General features: G+C 41.0%; 1 protein-coding gene across 1 annotated transcript in view; it reads right to left on the bottom strand.

The window, feature by feature from the left end:
• Window positions 1-23,956, bottom strand: part of LOC122807606 (TRAF interacting protein) — a 676,961-nt gene that overhangs the window by 401,737 nt on the left and 251,268 nt on the right. Inside the window, exon 8 of the mRNA XM_044078516.1 lies at window positions 22,519-22,606. Within this exon, the coding sequence (XP_043934451.1) occupies window positions 22,519-22,606 (88 nt within the window). The remainder of the gene's footprint in view (window positions 1-22,518; window positions 22,607-23,956) is intronic.

Raw genomic sequence — 23,956 nt, 5'->3', positions numbered from 1 at the left:
GCATAATCCGATGCATCTGTTGTCAGTGTTTGCCTGGCTGTGGATTGAGTAAAAGGCTGTCCCTTGTTGAGGTGACAAGCTTGGGCCCACCACTGAAACTCCTGTTGAAGGCAAGGAATTAGTTGTAAAACTGTTTCCAGATCTTGACAGTGTTGAGACCATACGCTCTTTAGGTACCATTGTAGTTTCCTCATATGCAATCTGGCATATGGGATTAATAGTATGCAAGATGCCATGTAGCCCAAGGCCTGCAGAATTTTTCTTGCAGGGAGTTGGGTCTTTGTTGCAATTAAATGAAAATATTGAGTCAGTTGTCCTTGCTTGTCTGGCGTGAGATAAGCCATCTGGGCCGTTGTGTTTAAGCTGGCACCCAGGAATATTATCTGTTGTGAGGGCACTAGTTTTGATTTCTTTTCGTTTACTGTGTACCCCAGGCAAGTTATTTTTACGTATGCCAGATGCTTTAGAAGAATGTCCTTGCTCTCTGCTTGGATTAGGCAGTCGTCCAGGTATGGGTAAATTTGAATTCCTTTTTGCCTGCAAAATGCAATTACTGGTGCCAGGCACTTTGTGAAGACTCTGGGCGCAGTAGATAAGCCAAAGGGCAGTGCAGAGAATTGATAGTGCATTGAACCTGCTAGAAATCTGAGGTATATTCTGCAGTTTTGTCTGATAGGGACATGCAGGCATGCCTCTTTGAGGTCCAAGTCACAAGCCAAGCTTTCTTGCCCAGCATGGGAAGAAGCTGCTGTAGTGTCAACATTTTGAATTTCGGAACATCCAGGTAAGTGTTCAGAGAAGAAAGGTCCAGAATGGGTCTCCAGGCTTTGTCTTTTCTGAGGACCAGAAAGAGTCTTGAGTAAAATCCTTGGCCTTGCTCTTGTGGTGGTACCTTTTGAATTTCTCTCATATTCATGAGTGCTGTAATTTGTTTTTGAGCCTCTGCCCATTGATTTGGTGGCAGATTTGGCATTCCTTTTAACCTTGGAAGAGTGTGGTAGTGAAACCTGTAACCTTGAGATATAACGTTGAGAACCCATTTGTCTTTGGTGATGCAATGCCAATTGTGATAGAAAAGAGCCGGTTTTCCTCCTAAGGGAGCTGCCAAGAGACAGCTGTTTGGCAGCCGTAGTGGGAAGTCATTGAGACTGTTTTTTATAAGGTTGGGGCCTGTCTTCCCCTTCTTTCTGGCCCAGTGTACCTCATTGCCGAGGTCTGCAAGGGCCTTGTGTCCGACCTCTACCTCTTGGACGCCTAATATCTGCCCCTTTGAGGTCTGTCTGTGACTGGAAAGGACCAATTTTTTGTTGGCCAATTTCTGCTAAAATGAGGAGGTTGGACCTGTAAGAAATCTTTGACCGTTTGCATAGATTTTGCCTTATCCTCCATCTTTTTTAATACCTCCTCTGTCTTGACTCCAAACACATCCCGCTGTAAAGGTGCATACAGTAATTTGGCTTTAACATGATCTGGTAGCATATGTTCTTTTAACCAAGCATGCCTTCTAATGACAGAGCCTGTAACTGCTGCTCTACAGGAGGCCTCTAAGGAATCAAAACCACATTGCAAAGTACGTTTTCCCACTTGTTCAGCTGCATGCAATAAATCCTGCATTTCTTTCAAATTAGGAGGATCTGTACCTGGAAGCATCTTTTGTTTCAACTGAGACATTAAAAATTGCTGATATTTTAGCATATGAAACTGGCAATTCAAGGCTCTCATGGCTAAAGTTGCGGATGTATAAACTTTCTTAGCCCATCTGTCTAATGCTCTGGAATCTCTGTCAGAGGGGACTGGGTTTTTAGCTGATGAGGAGTTAATCCCTTTGGGTCCCTGGGAAATAGTTTCAGGGTCTGCAACAGGGCTTTTGTATAGAAATTTGAGAGAGTCAGGGACTCTGTAATATCTATCCGGCTTAAATGGGGCTGGTGGTAAGGAGTCAGGGTTTAAGCTGGATTCAGTATATACATCATCCACAGCATCTAACACAGGCAGAATGGCAAGGGGTCTGTGTTGAGGCAATAAGAGGCAATCCCTAAGCCTTCCCAGTGGAAATGCTCCCTCATGGAATGAAGGGTCTCCCCAAAGGAGTAGTCCTCAGGCGGAGAGGCTGATGGAATTGATTCCTCAGCATCTGAATCCTCATAAGGGGGTAAGGAATACCCTAGGTCTGAGGATGAATCCGAGGAAATGGACACCTGGTCTGAAGATTCATAATCTGCATCTAGTCTGGGCCTTTTATCTGGAGGGGGTTGGGACCCTCTGATCAGGGTGATAAGGTCTTCGGCCATTTTTAGCATTTGTTTCTTAGGCATGGAATCCTGCCCTGGAGATTGTTGTGTCTGTTTCTTTGCTTTTAAGGGAGGCTTAGATTTAACAGAGGGTTTAATAGTTAATTGGGTAGGTCTGAAAACACCCTCTGCAGCTGTGGATTGTTCAGCTACTTTGGTTCCCTCTGAAGAATTAAGTTCGGTTATCTGAATAACTAGAGCATCCAAAGGCCCGGCCAGCTCCACATGGGAGTCTGAGGCTGTCTGTGGTTCTGTAGAAGCGGTCATCAGGGGCTGCGTAGGCGTCTCTCTGAAAAACGGAGAACCAGCGACCGGCCTAGAAGAGGCCTCGCCGTCGATCTTGGGCCTCGGATGCCTGTCTTTGTCCTTGCGCTTTTTATGGATTCCGGTCATCGGAAGTTCCAACGGCATGATATAATTAAATTTTTTGCCAAAATAAAGTCGGGCAAAATCAAACCGACATTTAATAGTGCGCTTGTTAAACCTAGCACAAAACCGACAACCAGTGACGTCGTGGTCTGGGCCTAGGCATGGGATACAGTAGGAGTGGAAATCCTCATGAGGTATTTGCTTCCCACAAGAAATGCAATTAACTTTTACTGACATCGGTCTGAGGCAAGAAAAAGTTTCCCCAACGGGGTACTTAGCTTTTTAGAAGACTTCGGTTCTGGATTCGGAATGAAAATCTCAGGAGTCGTCCGACCGGCACTGGCGAACTGCTTCTGCTTCGGGCACCGCGTGGCAAGAAAGACTGAAGAAAATGGCGTCGGCTGCATCTTATATCTCCCTGGCGCACTGACATCAGGGAAGAAGCGACAGCAACCAACGCCGGACCAAGACTTTGGAACTCAGGCCGACTAGGGACTGCCTGATAGCAGGATAACCCAAGTGTTAATGACTGCAGCAGTGTCACACGATGAACATCTGGAAACCACACCACCATACCTACACTCCACCTACCCAAAACACCAAAAATACAAACAAACACAACTACAAAACACCATTATTAAACTTCAAATCACTACTTTGGCATTTCCACACATCACCAGTCGACAAACTCAAATTATACACTAAACATACTATAAACAAACTAACATGGTCAGCATACTTCTACAAAACTACCTCAATACCCAGTCTATGCGGAACTAAAATGTAAAAGTATATTTCTTTACTACATGGTTGGGTGGGTGGCCTAATGGTTAAGGTGTTTGTACAAACACAAGTTACAGGGTTTGAATCTCACAGGGGATAATTGGCTAGGCTTAAAACGGCTTGCAAGGGCATTTAGCCTAGTACTAACCTATGAACCTATGAACATTTTAGCAGGGAGGTATACCCCCTGTGCCCCCTACAACTCCCCACAAATTAAATATACCAACTCTGAGATTGCACTACTTTGACAACAATGGTAAACTCACACCTATACATGTTCATTTATACACTCTGCTCTACATAAAACATATAGTTCAGTTATTAGCACTTCTGAATCAATTCAAACCTGTACAACTCCATAAACTTCCACAGCAACTCACGTACGAAGGAACATAAGATCCGTCAGACTTCTTTTACGTGGCTACTATAAATTCTTAAAGGGAGAGAGCACATTTATATCACTTACCATTTAACTTCTACTTACATACTGGTATTCTAGGATTCGCCCTTACAAAGGTTTGGGAATACACTTCCTTGTGCTTATCGTCTTGGTGTTATGGTCTTTGAACTTATGAGATGTCGGGAAATGGAAGGCAGCCCATATATAGGGAATAAGCTGCCATCCACTATAACATCCAACTGCTCTAGAGTACAATTCAAAAAAACTTTTTAAATCACATTTAACTGAAACTTGGATTTGCTCTTGCAGCTGTCCTGGCTATTTTTTTTGTTACTGATATAATCTCAAGAGCCTACAAATTTTCATGGCCTAATTTACTCCCTGAATATATACCCACATTGACAAGGTGTATATCTGTATTAACTAACTGTGTTTTCTCACAAAAATCCAATATGATCCAATAAGCTTTATTGGTATGTTGCAAGCTACCCCTGTATACTAGCAAACACTTAAGAAGGACAATCGTTTAAATATTCTTCAGATACCTTCAATCATCCATGTTAGGTTAAAGCTTCTTATATGCATTGTATGTCTGTATTTATATGTACTTCTGTACTAATTGTTGTACTTCAATTTTTGTATTTGTTTCTTTTTTATCTGCTGTAATTTTTAATTGGAGCTTTTCTCCCCGGGCCTCTGCTGAAAAAGGACCCGTGTCCTACAGACACACAGACACACACACACACACACAGACACACACACACAGACACACACACACAGACACACACACAGACACACACACAGACACACACACACACACACACACACACACAGACACACACACACACAGACACACACACACACAGACACACACACACACAGACACACACACACACACACAGACACACACACACACACAGACACACACACACACACAGACACACACACACAGACACACACACACACAGACACACACACACACAGACACACACACACACACAGACACACACACAGACACCAAGCCAGAGATGCTATTGGAAATTAGAGAAGCCACATAGAAAGCTTTATGAACTTCAGAGTCAAGATGGTCAAAAAATATGGTATCAACAAGAGTGCCTAGATCCCTTACGGTAGTGTCCAGCTGAAGGGGTGTGTCACCTATGTTGCATGGATTTTTTTTTTTTTTTTAACCAACATTATTTATACTACGTTTTTCACATTTAACAGGAGACCACTGTCCATGCACCATTTGTTAACATAATATAACCCATGATGAAGCAGTTGTCAGTCAGTGGAAGATGAACAGCAGCCAATTTACAGTTCTTTGCAAACTTAGGCAAGCAAAGGCCAGGAGTGCTGGCCTGAATGTTTGAGAAATGCATGTCAAATAGAAGAGGGTCTGGCAAAGAACCCTGCAGAACACCACGTATAATTTTTCTTTCAGAAGTGGCACCTGCAACAATAACCTCAAGAATTCTACCATTTTAAGCACAGTGTCATTAATTAGTAACTGCTCTGTGAAACTTACTAGCTTACCAAAGTTTTTGGGATCACTCTGCAACACTTCCTATCTTGCTACACAAAGCTCTTTTAATTGTCTAGCAATAGTGCTTTGACGTCACTAAATGTTCCAGGACATCCACTCTGGCTAGCGTTTTCAGACGTAGCACAGTCTTTGGGTTAGCAGCCAAGCTGGCCACATAAATCAGATGCTGCTGTAGCTGTACCAGCCTTTAGTCAGTCCTCACCTACGACTCCACAATGTTCCCCAGTAATTCCTCCATAGCTGCAGGTACTGGTTAACCAATTACAAAATGGTCACTGCAGGACAGTTCACCACTAACAGCATCTTGTTTTAGTCAGTCCTCACCTACGACTCCACAATGTGCCCCAGTAATTCCTCCATAGCTGCAGGTACTGGTTAACCAATTACAAAACCGTCACTGCAGGACAGTTCACCGCTAACAGCATCTTGTACTTGATTTTATTAGCAAAGATCATCCACTTAAAGTTGTTTAGCACAGTGCAATGCTGGGAATGGGATGACTTAATTAGTTAATTATTTAAAACAAGTAGTTTAAAATTATTTTAACAGATGTATTTATTTATTGGCATTCGTTTACCAGGTTGGACCAATGGGGAAAAATGTGCTCCTTTCAGTAGAGACACTGGGAGAAAAGCTCCCCAATGCCTTTGCACAGAAATACAAAGAATACAGTTAGAATGAAATATTACCACATACACATGGTAACAAAAAAACTGATGGTGGGAGCTCCAATGGTAAGTACAGGTTTATAATTAAAAGAAGACAATATTGTAATAGTTTCTCATTATATAGACTTAAGAAAAAAAAACAAAAAAAAAAACAGGAGTTAATGTTAAGCTGACCTAGGGAGAAAATGGAGTAGAGAAGATATCATTTTATTTCACTTTCCCATGGCAGTCTAGCTATATTCTTGTTTGAGACACAGTACACTTTCAAACAGCCTTTTTTAGTGGCAGTAAGTAGGTTTAAGTTTAGTCTATACATATTTTATGGTGATATCAATGTTGTCAATTCCTAGATACTACCAGAAAAGTACAATGTCAGTGTCAGCAGCTGTTCTTTTACTGTAATGTTGCATTGAGTCTGATTTCTATGGTAATGTTCTGAAGAAAACAAATAGTTTAGTTTTGAGGATTAACTGTTTATTAGTAATTCAATTGTGTTGATTTTAAAGGATGCGTGAAACTCCATTTTCAAGCTGAATCACCTGTGTATTGGATTAAACTGACTGCATACGCATGCCTATGCATGCAGTAGCTGTCCAGGGTACTGAACTTTGAAGCCCACCAATCCTGATCATGTATGACATGAAGGATGCATTTTGTCAAACTATTTGAATTCTGTCCTAAAGACACAAAATTTAGTGTTTTCCTCAGGTGATGTCATCTTAGGCATGGGTGCATACACTTTAAAATATGTGTCTCAACACATATGCAGCATTAAACTCTATTAATGCATCCCGCTGTGGTGGTGCTGCGGTAGCGTTGTCACCTCACAGTAAGATGTCCTGTTCGATTCTCAGCTAAAGCGTCTTCTGTGTGGAGACATGCGTGAATGGGCGTACCTTCTTTGAAGGTTGTGCGTCAAAGCTGGAACTTGGCACATAAAAATCTGCCAATCATTAGCGGACCAGAGTTCCGCTGTAGTGACCCCTAACCGGGAAAAGCCGAAAGACACAGCAACAACAACGCATACCACAATTACACCGACTTTCTTACTCAGATTAAAGATCACCATTACTCTTCAGTGGCATAAGAATGGGAAAAAAATTATTTTTACAAATTTCTTTTTTTTTTTTTTTTTGACTTCGATTGTAAACTCACACCATTAGATTGAAGATCCTAATCGGTGCTTTATGCACCACATACGGTGGTACAAAAGGTAAGTCATGCAAGTGTAATAGAACACTTCAATTGGTGTGCAATGTATGGACCCACTTGTGTTCAGGTAAGATGAAGAAAGGATGACCACTGATGAAGAATCATGTCTAATTTTAATATCAGCTTTTTTAAGGAGGTGGCTGCTGCAGAGAGACTGACCTACTGCCAGCTGTGATATTGAGAAAATATATGAGTTTATTCTCATTAATTGGCTGCACTTTTGATTTAATATCCCTGTAATCTGTACAACTGTTTTTACTCTCCTTGTTGTGTGATATAGCTGAATATCTCTTAGTGTTGTCTCCAGTTTGTAATGAAATCCTTTGTCTAAAGACCTGTTTTCTTAGTGAGAGAAAGTTTACAGAACTGGTTTTATCTAGCCAAGGTATTCCTGCATCTGTTATTGTTTAGATAATTGGTCTGGTTTCTGTCCTGTGAATTAAATAGCCAGTGTTTTAAATCAGATATACCTGTTGCTCAGGCTGCTGCAGAGAGACTGACCTATTTGTCAGCTGTGATATTGAGAAAAGATAAGTTTATTCTCCTTTATTGTCTGCACTTTTGATTTAATATCTCTGTAATCTGTACAACTGTTTTTACTCTCCTTCTTGTTGCGTGATATAGCTGAATATCTCAATGTTTGTGACGCCCGTGCCCTGACCCAGCAATCAAGGAGCCTCAATCCTCACCACTAACACCAGGGAGGGGCGTCTCATATAGGAGAAAAGGATAACAAATACACACAGTAAAGTGCAATTTCCCTTAAGAGCACACACAGATCAGTCAGTCCGGGGCTGGTCTCTCCCTTGCTCTCCAGGTCCCCAATAAGACTGCCCACTGGCACAGCTATAGGGTCCAGATCTCAGCCAGCTGGGCAAGCTAAAATCTCCAGCACCCTTTCTGTCCAACCAGTGCTTCGTGTCCTTGCCCAAGTAGCTACCACACACACACACACACACACACACACTGAGATAAGTTTATACAATTACACGGACACTCCTGGGGAAGGCTGGCACAGCTTCTTCAGCTGTGCCCCTTTTACCCAGACTATACGGTAGAAATCACTGCCACCACCCAACTAATATTTATCATATTTATTATTACTCAAAGGCCCTTAAACTGGTGTACAATTATTATTGTGCAATATTATCCAATTGGTAGTATAACTAAACAGTCAAGGCTCATTAGAGTGACTTGGTACAGGATCCCTATATACATGCAATGTACTCTTACAGCTTAACTTCTCTCTGCACAAAACACCCACAGTTAAAGGTTTAAAAATATTTAATTATAAATAATAAAAATACAAGACAATACTTTTTACTACACAGTGCTGGTCAAAAGTTCAGAGATCACAGAGAAATACTTAAAATAATTCAGTAGTACAGTTCTCATATCACATAAACGCACAGTCTAATCTTTCTAGTTTCTAGCTATTTCTAAGAGAAACCACAAATCCAAGATAAACTTACATATACAACACAGGCAGAGTTCTGATGCGTTGGATGGTCAAGACAAAAATGCTTAATAATCTCTGATTCTCTCTGTTTTTAAAATCACATTCCTGGTTCCCATTACATCATTATTCACACTTCCGTGTTTCCCAGGCTAACAGAAACTGCATTTACATTCTTAACATTTCCTTGTGTTATTTTGCAGCTGGTCAGGAAGCAGAGCAATAAAAATACATTTGCATGTTTAAATCTAGCAATTTAACTCTTGGTTAAAACAATAGAAAGAATGTCTTCATCTAGACAGGCTGGAGCCAACTTTAGATCAAAGGGTCATAAAATGTTTTATTTGGTCAGCAGAGAGCACTGTTGCATTTTTGTAGTTCTGCATCTAACAGCAGTTTTTTTCCATTTAAGACAACATGTCTGTGCCTTACATTAATATTTACAAATGATGGAATTTAATTCTATCTAGCTAAGCTGGCAGCCTTCACATCCCCCCCCCCCCTTGGAGAACTCAAGCTAGTTTTTCAAGTGACCCTTGAGAAACGCTTCTCGAGAGAGTTAGGTCTATCGGAGTATACCTTACCTCGTTCCCGTGTTTGAGAGCCCATCTGCATTGGCGTTGCTAACTCCACTGCGGTGCGACACTGACATTATCATATGCTTGCAACCCCCAGGCTCCATCTTAGCAACTTGGCATTTTGCTGGCTGGCTCCGTTTAACCATGTTAGGGGGTTGAGATGTGTCATAACAGTGAATTTTCTGCAGTGCCAACACTATGGCTAGACATTCCTTTTCTACAGCTGCATAGCATTCCTCCCTGGGTTGGCGCCTAAGGCTGAGATAAACCACTGGGTACTCATCTCCCTCTGAAGAAATCTGGCTAAGTACAGCCGACACTGCATGGTTTGAAGCATCCACCTGCACAACAAATTCTTTGCTGTAATCTTGACTGGCTAACACATAGGGTCCTCCCAAAGCTTCTTTAAGCCTCTAGAATGCCTGATCACATGCTAAGGTCCACACTACCTTACCTGGTCTGTTGTCAGGTCTGTGAGGGGAGCAGCTATGGTACTATAACTGGGGATGAACTTTCTGTAGTACCCTGCTGTCCCTAAAAATGCCCTCACCTGCTTTTTAGTAACAGGTGCAGGCCATGCCTGAATGGCTTCCACTTTGGCAGGTTCTGGCCTTATCTTACCTATGTCCTAGGTAGGAGACCTCTGCCATACCCACCTGACATCTGCTCGGCTTAATGGTAAACACTGGCCTCTAGTCTGCCCAGCACCTCCCTGACATGCTGAAGGTGCTCTGGCCAGGAATGGCTGTAGACGGCAATATCATCTAGGTAAGCAAGGGCAAACCCTCCTACTCCTGCTAGGATACGATCTACCAGCCTCTGGAAAGTCGCTGGGGCATTCTTCATCCCAAAGAGCATCTTCGTGAACTCATACAAGCCAAAAGGAGTCACAAAGGCTGACTTATCTCTAGCACTGGGAGTCAAGGGCACCTGCCAGTAACCCTTGGTAAGATCAATGGTTGTAAGATGCTTAGCCTCACCCAGCTGTTGTAGGGCCTCATCTGTCCTAGGCATGAGGTTAACATCCGACTCTGTGCGACTATTACATTTTCTGTAGTCCACACAGAACCTGCTGCTGCCATATACATGCAATGTACTCTTAGAGCTTAACTAATCTCTACACAAAACAGCCAAAGTTAAAGGTTTAAAAATATTTAATAATAATTAATAAAAACACAAGACAATACTTTTGACTACACAATGCTAGTCAAGAGTTCAGAGATCACAGAGAAATACTTAAAATAATTCAGAAGTACAGTTCTTACATCACAGAAAAACACAGTCTAATTGTTCTAGTTTCTAGCTATTTAGAAGAGAAAACAGAAATCTAAGATAAACTTGCATATAGAACATAGGCAGAGTGCTGATGAGTTGAATGCTTCAAAACAAAAATGCTTAAACTCCGATTCTCTGTTTTTAAAATCACATTTCTGGTTCCCATTACATCATTCTTCACACTTCCCTGGGTTCCCAGGCTAACAGAAACTACATTTACATTCTTAACATCTCCTTTTGTTATCTTGCAGCTGGTCAGAAAGCAGAGCAATAAAAATACATTTGCATGTTTAAATCTAGCAATTTAACTCTTGGTTAAAACAATAGAAAGAATGTCTTCATCTAGCCAGGCTGGAGCCGACTTTAGATCAAAGGGTCATAAAATGTTTTATTTGGTCAGCAGAGAGCACTGTTACATTTTTTTGCAGTTCCACATCTAATAGCAGCTTTTTTTCCATTTAAGACAACAAGCCTGTGCCTTACATTAATATTTACAACAGCCTTCACAGTGTTGACCTCAGTTTGTAGTGAAATCCTTTGTCTAGAGGCCTAACTGTCTTAGTGAAAGTTTACAGAACTGGTTTTATCTAGCGAAGGTATTCCTGTATCTATCGTTTAGATAATTGGTCTGGTTTCTGTCCTGTGTCTTAAATAGCTAGTGTTTTAAATCAGATATACCCATTGCTCAGACTGCTGCAGAGAGACTGACCTACTGCCAGCTGTGATATTGAGAAAAGATAAGAGTTTATTCTCATTTATCATCTGCACTTTTGATTTAACAGCTCTGTAGTCTGTACAACTGATTTTTTCCTGCCCACCCACCCTGCCAGTTCTTGTTGTGGTCTTTTTGTCTTGGTGGCTTAAAGTTGCTCGCCTCTGTTATAAAGTCAATACTGGACACTCCCGCCCCGCCCCCAGTCACATTACATCAGCTCATTCTACTGTTAATAGTGAAACCTTGGCAAAGCCCCCCCCTTTAGCTTCTGCATATTGAATTATCTCATTATCTTCTGCCTCTTCACTTTCTTCTAAAAATCTACTAAAAAAAAAAGTTTCCTACCTTTCCTGGAACTAGTGTAGCCCAGATACAGGTTTGCTGTATGCAGGATTTTCTGTAAGCTTCTGAGCAGTGCTCTTCAATTTTTCCCTTATATCTGCTAGTTGTCTGCTCTCTTGCACTTTTATTAGCTTATTAGACTAGCACTTTAAACTATTCCTGGTGCCAGAATGTCTGCTCTTCAAACTTTCCCTTAAAACAAGCTGGTTTCTCAGTAGTACCACTAAAATCTGAATCCCTGTGACTAGCACTTGCTCTAAAACCTTCGGGAAGGCACTAGGAAGCCTTAAACTGATGAAAGCACTCAACTCTCCTTGTTAAGAAGAAATTAGTCGTAGGCACTAGTACTTTGCCAAGGTAAGGGAAAAAGTACAGTTGTGTACCTACCATAAATGTTCTTGGAATTCATAAATTCCAACGCCCTGGATGAACTAATCCATAGTCCCCCACCAGGGGCTCAAATATTCTAGACCTGGTCATTACCAACATGGGAGATCGATGCTCACACCAGTGGTCACTCCCTCACTGGTCAGGTCTGACCATAACCTAATCGCACTCGATGTCCACATCCCAAAAACCTCCATAAAAAACTTCTCCAAAGCTAACTTCATGCTACTCAAGTCAGAAGTGACAAACTTCATGACACCCATGCAGATGGGAACTAAAAGTTCGACTGCTGAATCCTACACTAAGGCACTGTACGAGCACATCCACTCATGCATGAATCGTGCCATCCCAAACAGAACCAAGACGCTCTCCTCCAAAAAAAAAAAAAGAAGCCAATCTGGTGGTCCCCTGCTATAAACAAACTATACAACAGAAGGAAGAAACTATTGCAGAAAAGAGGAAAATCCCAAGATGCAAAAAACTCCCTTACCAGCCTCAGTAAGAAGTTGAGATCCCTCATAAAATCCTCCAAAGGTAGTTATGAAAATAAAATTGCCAAAGATCCCAAGGACAATCACAAGGCATTCTATAGTTATGTCAAGCATCTAAATGACAATGCTTAGATCTGCTCTAAGCTACAATAGAATGGCATTAAATATACTGATCCCAAGGATATTGCCAATATCCTGGCAGATCGATTTAGTGCCAACTTCACCCCTCTCCCACCCCCTAAAGGGCCCATCTCAATACCAAAAGATTGCCAAATTCCGGTAATCACGGCCACACAGGTAAAAAAAACGCACTCTCCAAAGCTAAGAATGCAGCATCCATGGGACCAGATGACATCCCGGGCTGTGTACTACATGAACTACAAAATGAACTGGCACCTCACCTAAGTGTCATGTTTAATCATAGCCTCACCTCAGGCTTCGTGCCCAATGAGTGGCGCACAGCTACAGTTATCCCACTTCACAAGGGGGGATCCACCTTGGATCCCAGGAACTATTGTCCCAGTCTGATGAGCCTGATCTGCAAAGCCATGGAACGCATTATCATGGAACTTGGACATTGGCAACATTCAAACACTGGACCCCACCCAATTTGGTTTCGTAAAGGGCCGATCTCGTTTCCTCAACCTGATAGACTTCTTCGAATCAGTCTCCAGAGCCATGGACAAGGGCAAAGCAGTACACACAGCCTATCTGGACCTCGCCAAGGCCTTCGACATCACCCCCCCCCTCTGGAATCATAAACTTACTAAGCTGGGCATTAATCCCTACGTCATAAAATAGGTTGCCAACTGGCTTACTGACAGAACCTACACTGTAAAAGTAGCCGACTCAAAATCCAGCTGCAGACAAGTGGAGTACCTCAGGGTTCAGTCCTGGGACAGCTCTTGTTTGGCATCTACTTCTCTGAAGTACAGGCCAGCACTAAGGGACTCTAGCTAACAAAGTTTGCAGATGACTGCAAACTGCGAGCCATTAATGAATCCCCAAATGATGTGGATATTCTACAAAAGGGCCTTACAGAAACAGATGCTTGGTGCCAGAGCCATTGACTCAAGCTCAATGCCAAGAAATGTATAGTTATCCCCTTTGGGAAAAGCCACGTACCCATGAATTACCACATAAGTGGCAGTACACTAAACACCGGTGACACAGGTGGACATTGGTCTCACCTTCGATAACCACATCGCCAGAACAGTCAGGCAATCCTTCTATGTGGCACACCTCATCACTAAGGGCTTTTCATTCAGAAAAAAAGAGGTCATTGTCCCACTGTACTCATTCCCCATTAGACACATTATAGAGTACAACGCCCTGTTTGGTATGTACCTCACAAGACATCTGCAACAAATGGAAAGGCCACAGAAATACCTCACTAAAAGAATCACAAGCCTAAAGCAGATTCCCTATGCTGACCATCTAAAACAAAACTCCAGCTATACTCTGTCACATATCACCTACTCAAAAGCGATCTCTGCTTAACATACAAGGCCATGTCAAACCCAGGGCTGTTGGACATGCCATACTTAAAGAAATCCCAATCCCTCTGAGCCACACACTCCAGGGATCTAAACCTTGTCATCACAATGAACAAAACATGCTGGAGGAATAGGTTCCTGACCCAGAGACTCCCCATGCATGTCAAGCTGAGTGCCTCTTTGGCCATCTTCAAAAAGAACCTTGACGATTGGATGGGAGATAGGAAATTCACCCCGAGGATCACGTCAGTCGCCCTTGCTAGACAGGGGACCAGGGAAGTAAATATTCTGGGAAGAAATAGCCAGGGAATTGTTATGGCTAGGCTTGTATAGGCCCTAGGGCCGATAGCCTAGTAACAACCTATGAACCTATGGAACTGGCTTGCTTGTCAACAGAACATTGGGTTAGTTTTAAACTGGATAAAAATGATGGCATTTGATAAGATGCGGACCTACTACACTTGACCAGAAACTTGCAAATATGGTAGATGTTTTGAGATGCAATAAGTAGGTCTAGAATACTGTTGCCATACCTTGTTTTACACATTAGTTTGCTTATAGAGGTCCAGAACTCATCAAGACCATTAAGATTATGTGCTTGTAGATTGCTGCAGTTTTTAGCATACCTTGTATATCTTTGGATTATGTTAAAGTTCTGTATTTCTGCAATGAAGCTGGGTTATTTTTATTATTTGTGTGTGTTTGAAAGAGAGGGGGAGAGAGAAAGAGAAGGTGTGCATGTTCTATTCAAGCTGCATCCTTTTCCTTCATAAACTGAAGCTGGATTACCTAGAGAATTAATTGCTTATAACTTGAATACACTGAAAAAGAAGCATATTTGTTAAGCTCTAATAATATGATAAATAAACCTAGTGCCTCATCTGTTGTTAGGGTTTGGGTGGCAGGGAGTAGAGAGAAAGAGTCCCTTGTTGTGGTTGCAGGCCTCTACCCACCAAAGGAACTCCGTCCTTAGGCAAAGAATGATAGGAATCATAGTTTCCAGATCCTGAGAATGTTGACACCATAGACTTTTTAGGTACCACTGAAGTTTCCTCATATACAGTCTTGCATATGGAATTAACAGAATGCAAGAGGCCATGAACCCCAGGGCTTGCAGTATTTTTCTTGCAGATAGCTGGGTTTTGGTGGCCAGTAGACTTGAAGTAGTTTGTCAAATAAATTTGTTTCTCTGGAATGAGGAATGCCATCTGGGAAGTTGTGTTCAAGCTTGCTCCCAGGAATACATTTGTTGCTGGGTACTAGCTGCGATTTCTTTTCGTTAATGGTGTACCCCAGTGAAATTAGAAGTCTCTTTACAAATGCCAGGTGCTGCAAGAGCAAATCCTGACTTTCCACCTGAATTAAGCAATCATCAAAGTTTGGGTAAATCTAAGTACTTCTCTGCCTGCAAAATGCAATGGCTGGAGCTAGGCACTTTGTGAATACCCTGGGCGCAGTAGATAAGCCAAAGGGAAGTGCAGTGAACTGACAGTGCATAAAGCCTGCTCTGAAGCGTAGGTATTCCCTGCAAGATTCCCTTATGGGGATGTGCAGATCAGCTTCTTTTAAGTCTAGGGTTGCAAGCCAGGACTCTGTCTAGCACAGGAAACAGCTGTTGGAGAGTCAGCATTTTGAATTTTGGCACCACCAGAAAGGTGTTGAGAACAGACAGATACAAGATAGGATGCCAGGAGTTTTCTTTTCTAGGAACCAGAAACCGTCTGGGATAAAAGCCTTGTCCCCTTTGTTCTGGTGGGACAGGATGAATAATAACCTTGATGCTGAGGAGAGACCGTACTTGTTTTTGGGCCTCTGCCTACTGGTTTGGGGGGAGGTCTGGCCATCCACTTAGGGTTGGGGGTGAGTGGAAATGGAATCTGTATCCTACAGAAACAAGGTTTAAAACCCATTTGTCTTGGGTAATGTATTCCCAGTTTTTTGCATGCAGGGCCAGTTTTCCTCCTAAAGGTGCAAGTACTTGGGCAAGGCTTGGGAGAGATAAAGATAAGTCATTGTGCAATTTTACCATAGGGTGGTGGCTTACTATTCCCTGTTTTAGACATGGGAGAACCCCACTGCTTAGAACTGGCAATAACCTAAGACTGAAGTCTTGGTGGTCTACTGTCTCTGGGTTTGGGCTGAGAAGGCCTGGAAGGGACTGGAAAGGAACAGTTCTTAGAAGGCCAATGCCTACTGAATCTAGGTGGCTGTACTTGTAAGAAATCTTTAACAGTTTGCATAGATTTAGCTTTCTCTACCAATCTTTTGAGGACTTCTTCTGCTTTATTGCCAAATAGGTGCTCTTGGTTTTAGGGTGCTCTAGTAATTTTGCTTTGACCTGATATGGCAGGTTTTGTTCCTTAAGCCAAGCATGCCATCTCACAACAGATCCAGTGACAGCAGCCCTGCAAGATGCCTCTAACGCATCAAAACCACACTGCAAAGTATGTTAACCAACTTGGTCAGCAGAGTGCATTAACTCTTGTAAGTCTTTCTGTTCAGTACAATCAGGAATCAACATAATTTTCTGTTTAATAAGCCCCATAACATGCTGCTGATACTTTAGCATATGAAACTGGCAATTTAAAGCCCTAATGGCCAGAGTAGCAGAGGTGTATACCTTCTTACCCCATCTGTCTAGAGCCCTAGAGTCCCTGTCAGAAGGGGTGGGATTTTTGGCAGTAGTAGCCCTAATGCCTTTTGGTCCTTGGGAAATGGTCTCAGATCCGTCACAGAATTCTTGAAAATGAATTTGTGAGAGTCAGGTACTCTATAGTACCTGTCTGGTTTCCTGGGAGCAGGGGGCAAAGTATCCGGGGTTAGGCTGGATTCCAAGAAAACATCTACAATCTCCAGAACAGGAGGGATAGCTAGAGGCCTGTGCTGAGGCAGGTTTAAAAATTACCCAAGCCTCTTTTTGGACTGAGAGTAGTCTTGGCTTTTCCAGCGGAAATGCTCCCTAAGGGTATGCAGTGTTTCACCAAAGGAAAAATCTTCTGGTGGGGATGCAGAGGGAATAGAATCCTCTGCATCAGAATCCTCATAGGTAGATAAGGGAAAGTCCTGATAATCAGAAGGAACAGAGATATCAGATTCCTGATCCGAAGAATCAGAAGGAAAATCAGTTCTAGGTTTCTTGGAAAGGGAAGGCTGGCTTCCCCTAATTAAGATAATAAGGTCTTCAGCCATTCTAATAATTTGCTTTTGAGGCCCATGGACCTGTGAATGCGCTTTGGTCATCAGTTTTCTAAGCTTAGTGCAAACTTTAGGCCTGAGAAATTCGGTATTTTTGGCTTGAAGTGAAGTAGTCGTTTTAACATGAAAATCGGTAGGCCGGAATACACCCTCAGAAGCTGGTGCCTGCACAGAGTCTCCGGATCCATCCAAAGTAGACATCCGCAGGTTCCATAGTCGAAGAAGCATCTCGCGGCATACCTAAACAGGTGACGCAGTAAGAATGAAAATCTCTGAGAGGTATTTGTTTTCCACGGGCAAGACAATTATTAATTTTTTCTGACATCGGTTAGAGCAAGAAAAAAGGATCCCCAACGGGGTACTTATCTTTTAGAAGACTTCAAGTCTGAAACTCAAAAATGAAAATTTCAGGAGTCTGACGACCGGCACTTGTGAACTGCTTCTGCTTCGGGCACCGCACGGCAAGAAAGACTGATGTAATGGCGTCGGCTGCATGTTTTATACCCCTGAAGACCTGACATCATGGAAGACGCGACAGCATCCGACACAGAAATCCCAAGACTCTGGTATTCAGGCCGGCTGAGTGCTACCTGCAGGCAGATAACCCAAATGTGATGACTGCAACAGTGAAACACGACAATGGAATATTGCCCCCCCCCCCCCCAAGTAGCAATAGTTCACTGCATGAAAAAAAGCACAAACAGATACAGTATATACCTCAGGCATTCAGTGATTGGCATGCGGTCATGTATATAGGTGTTTAAAATGAACCAAATCTAACAGCCAAAGGTTGAAAGGGTAGGCAGCAGACTAGTAAGAATTTTCCTTTATTTAGACTTGTTAAGGTCTGCAGAACAAGATATTTCAACTACAGTGACGGACTCAAGAAGATGTGACCACATCATCAGTCACTGACCATAATGACCCTTGCGTGCATGCACAGATGTTATTGGTCTCTTAGAAACTGTATAATTCACACTACATAGGCAGGCGAATTATCTAAACTGAAAATGAAAATGTGGGAGAGAACCACGAATCGTTAGTTATCAATATATCTAATAAAGTCCTTACTAGTGATGAACAAAATGTACTAGAGAAAGGCTTGAGTTTTATACCCAGCTGTAATGGTAATTTAGTAGACTCCATCATAGATTTGAGACTGTTTATTAGGAATCTACAATTGAAAATAGATTTTGGCACAACTCAAGATGTGACGTACAATCCACGTTTTAAATCTACCAGTGTATATATGCCTCAACTAAGCCCTTTAGTAGATACTTATGCTAAACTGGTAGAAAATGATATTTATACATATTTTGATTTTAACCACAGGAAGAACTACAGGAATAATCTAAGTTATAAACAGAGGAAAGCATTGGACGAGTTAAAACTAGATGGATCTGTAGTCTTTAGACCAGCCGACAAAGGGGGCTCTTGTGTGGTTATGAACCAACCAGATTATGTTAGATGGATGCGTGAGATGTTGGGAGATGTGAAATTTTATAATAAAGCTACAATGGGAGAGATTACTGAAAAAGTTTTCCAAATATATGATATGTTAGATGATTTAGTTTTGAACGGCTTACTTGATGATGAGACATATGACTATTTGAAGGTTAAGAATCCTCGTATACCTATTATACAAGGTCTCCCCAAAGTCCATAAATCTTTGCACAATCCTCCTATGCGCCCCATTGTTGATGGACAAGGCTGGGCTACTGAGCCCCTTTCTATTTACGTGGAATATTTCCTACGCCCTGTGGTTGATCTTAACGCAGTTATTCTTAGAGACAGTAAACAGTTTTTGTTAGACTTATATGATTATACTAAACAACTTGATGACAATAGAGAATATTACTTGGTGACACTGGATGTTGTCAGTTTATTTACAGTTATTCCCAATGATCTAGGTGTTTCTAGTGTCTCTGATTATTTAAGCCGTACAATATAGTATGGTAAAAATAGATCTGCTAGCACTATTCCTTGAAACTATTCTTTACTCCAATTTCTTTCTTTTTGGTGAAGATCTTTTTTTGCAGAAGGATGGCGTAGCTATGGGCACTTCTTGTGCCAATAGCTACGCCAATCTTGTTATGGCAAAATGGGAAGAGGAATTTATATTGCAGAACCAGCGCTTCATGACAGACATAGGCCTTTATAAAAGATTTGTGGATGACCTTTTTATTGTCTGGCTTGGTGACGAGAGGAGCCTTCTGGCTTTTTATGATTATATTAACACATCCACCGAATTTTTGAAGTTCACTTTGAATTATTCACGTGAGCAAATTTCTTTTTTAGATGTTAATATACATAGATTGGATAGTGGCCTCTTGAATACTTCTATACATCGTAAGTCATGCCATAAGAATACTTTTTTACATAGAGGGAGTATGCACCCTAAATATGTATTTGACAATGTGATGAAAGGTCAGCTGATGAGAGCCTCTAGGCTTAATGCCTCAGAAGAAGGCTATGTTAATGAAGTTAGCTATTTGTATGAGCTTCACCTCGAGAGGCTATGCTCCTTTTAAATTTGAAGAAGTTTTGAGAGAGGTAGATAACATCAGATCTGATAGAGCTAGACCTTACTTTTTGGAACCAAGTACAACTAGCCATGATACATTGGAAGTGACCAATAATGAGATACGAGCCTGTATGTTCTTCACCAAAGATGTTGTGTTTCTTAGGGAGATAATGGAGAAGCATTGGGATGTTTTGTTATTGGATGACAAGGCAGGCCCCTTAGTAGGGACCCAACCTAAGTTTACTTTTAAAAATAAACCTAACCTGAGAAGGATTCTCTGTGGCCCTAAGAATGTTTTACATCAGAATAGTCATATACAACATGAGTATAATACTAAAATTTGTGGTAGGTGTAAACAATGTGTATATAGATACTAGGATGAGTTTTGTACATCCCACTACAGGCTACACGTTTAAACTAAGTACTGGGACTGATTGTGGTAGTAGTAATTTGATATATTTGGCTAGATGCACCAAGTGCCCCTCGTTTTATATTGGGAAGACCAATAGAACTTTGAGGGAGCGCATAAGGGAGCATATTTATCAAATTCGTGTTAGTTCGGCTCATAATGCCTTAGCAAAACATGTACAGTCGTTTGATGTGACGCATAAGTTCACTTTCTGTGCTCTCCAAACTGTGTTTGGGAACATTAGAGGTGGTGATATGGTAAATTTGACTTTAGAAAAGGAGTTAAGGTGGATTATCAGATGTAGAGCCGACAAGGCACCAGGACTCAATGATAAAGTTCAAATTAAACCGATGTTAAGGAAAAGAAGGGTGTGTAGACCGAAATTATGATCTTTTCTGGATCTGCAGTTTAGTATGTCTTCCGGTCGTTTAGTACTGGATACTTATAAGCCTGGACTTTGTCTCCCCCCACAACCCCCCCCCTTTTTTCGTGTGTATTTTTCTGTTAGTTGCTCAGTAGGGACTTTGATAAGGATTGATAGTTAGTTGTGATTTCTCACATAGTCCTATATTCTTGGGCTTTGCTTGATAGTTATTTGGTTACTATCTGTTATGTTTCCTATATACCCCTCTTCTTGTTTGGAGCGTTTGGGTTCCACTATGAGACCTAGGTAGATAGAGCTGATTGCATATCCATCTAATATATTTATATTGAGTTTATGTATTATTTGTTACTGCTGTTTAAGGACTAGCGCAGAGTCGTGCATTCAACAGCGAGTGAAGTCTTAATATCTGCCACGATTGAGTGTGCTGCTATAGTGAGTTTTTGTCAAATGGTGTACTTTTGGTTTATTTATTTTTTAACCTGCTTTACTGCTGATGTACACCTTAAGTGTATGTTACAGCTTGTAACACAATGCTTTCACTTCTATATATGTCAAAGTATTGTGTGTGTTATGTTACTTTAACATTATGTAAACCACCCTATGATGAATGCCTAGCAAGCTAGAGTGAGAGCCAACACAAACTGCTCTCTATAATGGATTTATGAGCTGCTGTAACACTAAGGTGCTTAGTTAGCAATTAAAATATATATAAATATATATATGCTGGTTCTTTTGAATGGATTTTCAAGCTGTTATGCTTTCAGGTTAGTGACTTTTATTGTCATATGGTTCTGTTTTCGTTTGAATTTAGTTAGAGTTTTTATTGTGTTTACCTAATGTTGTCTTTTTTGCTTTCCTGGATACATCATGAACTAGAGTGTGATGTTTGTTTTATTTTAGATAATCCAACACTTTAAATAAGTTAAGTGTATTATGTGAACTTTATGTGTTTTCTGCACGCTGCAGTATTTGAAGCACTTGTTGTTCAGACTGTTTTTATTTTATGTTTGCAACTCAGCTGCATTAGAGTTGCTGTCATCCAAAGGTGTTTATATGTTAGTTGTTCGTATTAATCACCATATATAATGTTTTAATTATATGTACTTGTTTAGTGCAGATTTTAGCTTAGATATTGAATGTTAGTATATATGTCAGTAGTTTATATGACATTGTATTTTAGGCAATATATTTAATATTTTTTAGTATTGCTTTGAGGCAACCGTTTGCAGCATTTTTCAGCATAGGCTTTTCATGTGTTAGATATGAGTTAATGACCTTGCTGTTTCATTGGATAATTTATGACCAATGGTTTTCGTTTCATTAGTTTTTAAATAAGTCGATTTCTTATTTTGTATAAAGTCTGATGAAGCCTACGTGGCGAAAGCGCTAACTACAATAAATTATTATCCTTTTACTTCGGTGTCTCGTTTTACCTGGATACTTGAAAGAGTTTATGACCTGTGTTCCTGAAGAGGACTTTATGACCTGTGTTCCTGAAGAGGACTTTTATTCCTGTGACGTGGTGAGAACTGATAACTGAAACCAGTTGAACTGCCATTAGGTACCCACACTTTTATGACTGTTTTGGTTTATGAACTTTTTTCCTGTGTGGGCACCGTGCTCTGTTTGCTGTGTGTGGCCTTTTTTTGCTTTGAATTATCTAAACTATTAATGCTTTATCACAGGTTCATAGATAAGGTGTAGACTTAGCTGCCCTTGTGGGCCATTTTAAGCACAATTTCCCTTTCAAAGATGAAAATCAAACCCTATACCTTGTGATTCCAAGGTAAACACCATACCCATTATACTGAACACTAACCCAGTTACATCAGTAACACAAGATGATGGTTTAACGACAGTACACAAACTAAGGTATGAACAAACTAAAATGAAATTACAAATCGCAAAAGCAAACACACATGCATCAGACATGCAAATTATGAACAAAAATATGAAAATATTTGAAGTCTGCTTGTACCTACAGTGCAGGCATTACCTTATTGTTGGAACCAAACAGTTCTCTCTTCAGTTTCTCAGTCAAATCACTAGATGCCTTCTGAATTTCTCGCAAGTTGTCATATTCCCTATAAAATAAATCAGATTAATAAGCCTCCCTTATATAGTACTTTACTTACCTGCCCTTGAGAATCTGCTAACTAAATGTTTTACAAACTTCTGAAAATACAATTGTTTGGGCATGCTCACCATTAACAGGTGATGCCTTAATAATGGGATCGCTGCTGTGCGAGATCATACTATGGTGGTAATAAAGCTGTTGGCAGATGTCAGCTCTCCAGTCAGATCAGTTTCAGCAGCAGATGTCCTTATGGGTGAAAAGCTTCATGTCACACCCCGACAAAGGGAAAATACACAAACATCTGCATGGCTCGCTCTATTTGTGCCATCAGAAGTAGCATACAAAGTTATGACACCCACAAATTCTCTTGGGGAAGCCTAAAGAAGCTTCATCAGCAGTTAAGACTGGAAAGACCAAAGTAAAGTCTATACATACTAGTAACTGGACTCTGAGTACACTAAATCTTAAGTAAAGGCTTTCTTACTAGCACAAGTTTCAAGGTAGGAGTCATATGCAACAATGTGTGATTAAACATACCAGGATTACAATAAAATTAGTAAAACAATTTATGTTACTGCTACAATAATCAAACCGCCATCAGGCCCTCAAAATCTGCAGGACCAAAAAGAAGGAAGGACAGCACCTACCCTGCAGCAATTATCTTATTATTCAAACCCCTCCATTGATGATGAAGGTGCCCATATGACTGTACCAGGTTTATCATAAGGACCAGTGCTGCAGAAAATTGCAGCACGGTTATTTTACTACGTTGTTGCACACTTACAGCTCCAGGCTATGGCTGGATGATGCAAAGGCAGCTAAACAAAATCCTGGAGTATGAAACATTTATAAATGGATGTGCTGCTTAGAAGCTGTATAACTACTCTGCACAAACACCATTTTTTAAAGATGGCCAAGTGACAGTTGCTGACTTGATATGAGCCCTAAAAGAAACAAATCATTAATCAATTTGGCTAATTGGTTTGCTTTTATTATTGTAATATCAGAGTGATTTGTATACCACAACGCAATGGAAAATTTTTTCTCATTTATTATTCTGATTAAGAAGGGATGCAGATAGTTTTATAGACTAGTTCAGCCAGATCACAAAACTTGGGCATGAAGAAGGGATTATGACCCTCTTTACTTATTAATGCCTACAGATTATGAATACTCTTGGCTGATATGACTACCAAGAACAACCTTGTTCTAGACAAACAGTATTGTAAAGTTGCCCCCCACCCGGCAAAGACCCTAAAACCAACAAATAGCAAAGTAATTTCAACTCAAGAGGATGTGCTCATAGTCAACAGTATGGTGGCTTCTAGAAGCCTTGCACCACAGGCCTAGTCAGAAA

The sequence above is a fragment of the Protopterus annectens genome, chromosome 7.part1 (assembly GCF_019279795.1).
Source record: "Protopterus annectens isolate FY-2018-M chromosome 7.part1, PAN1.0, whole genome shotgun sequence".
Classification (NCBI taxonomy): domain Eukaryota; kingdom Metazoa; phylum Chordata; order Ceratodontiformes; family Protopteridae; genus Protopterus; species Protopterus annectens.
This window is presented reverse-complemented; position numbering and strand designations above follow the sequence as displayed.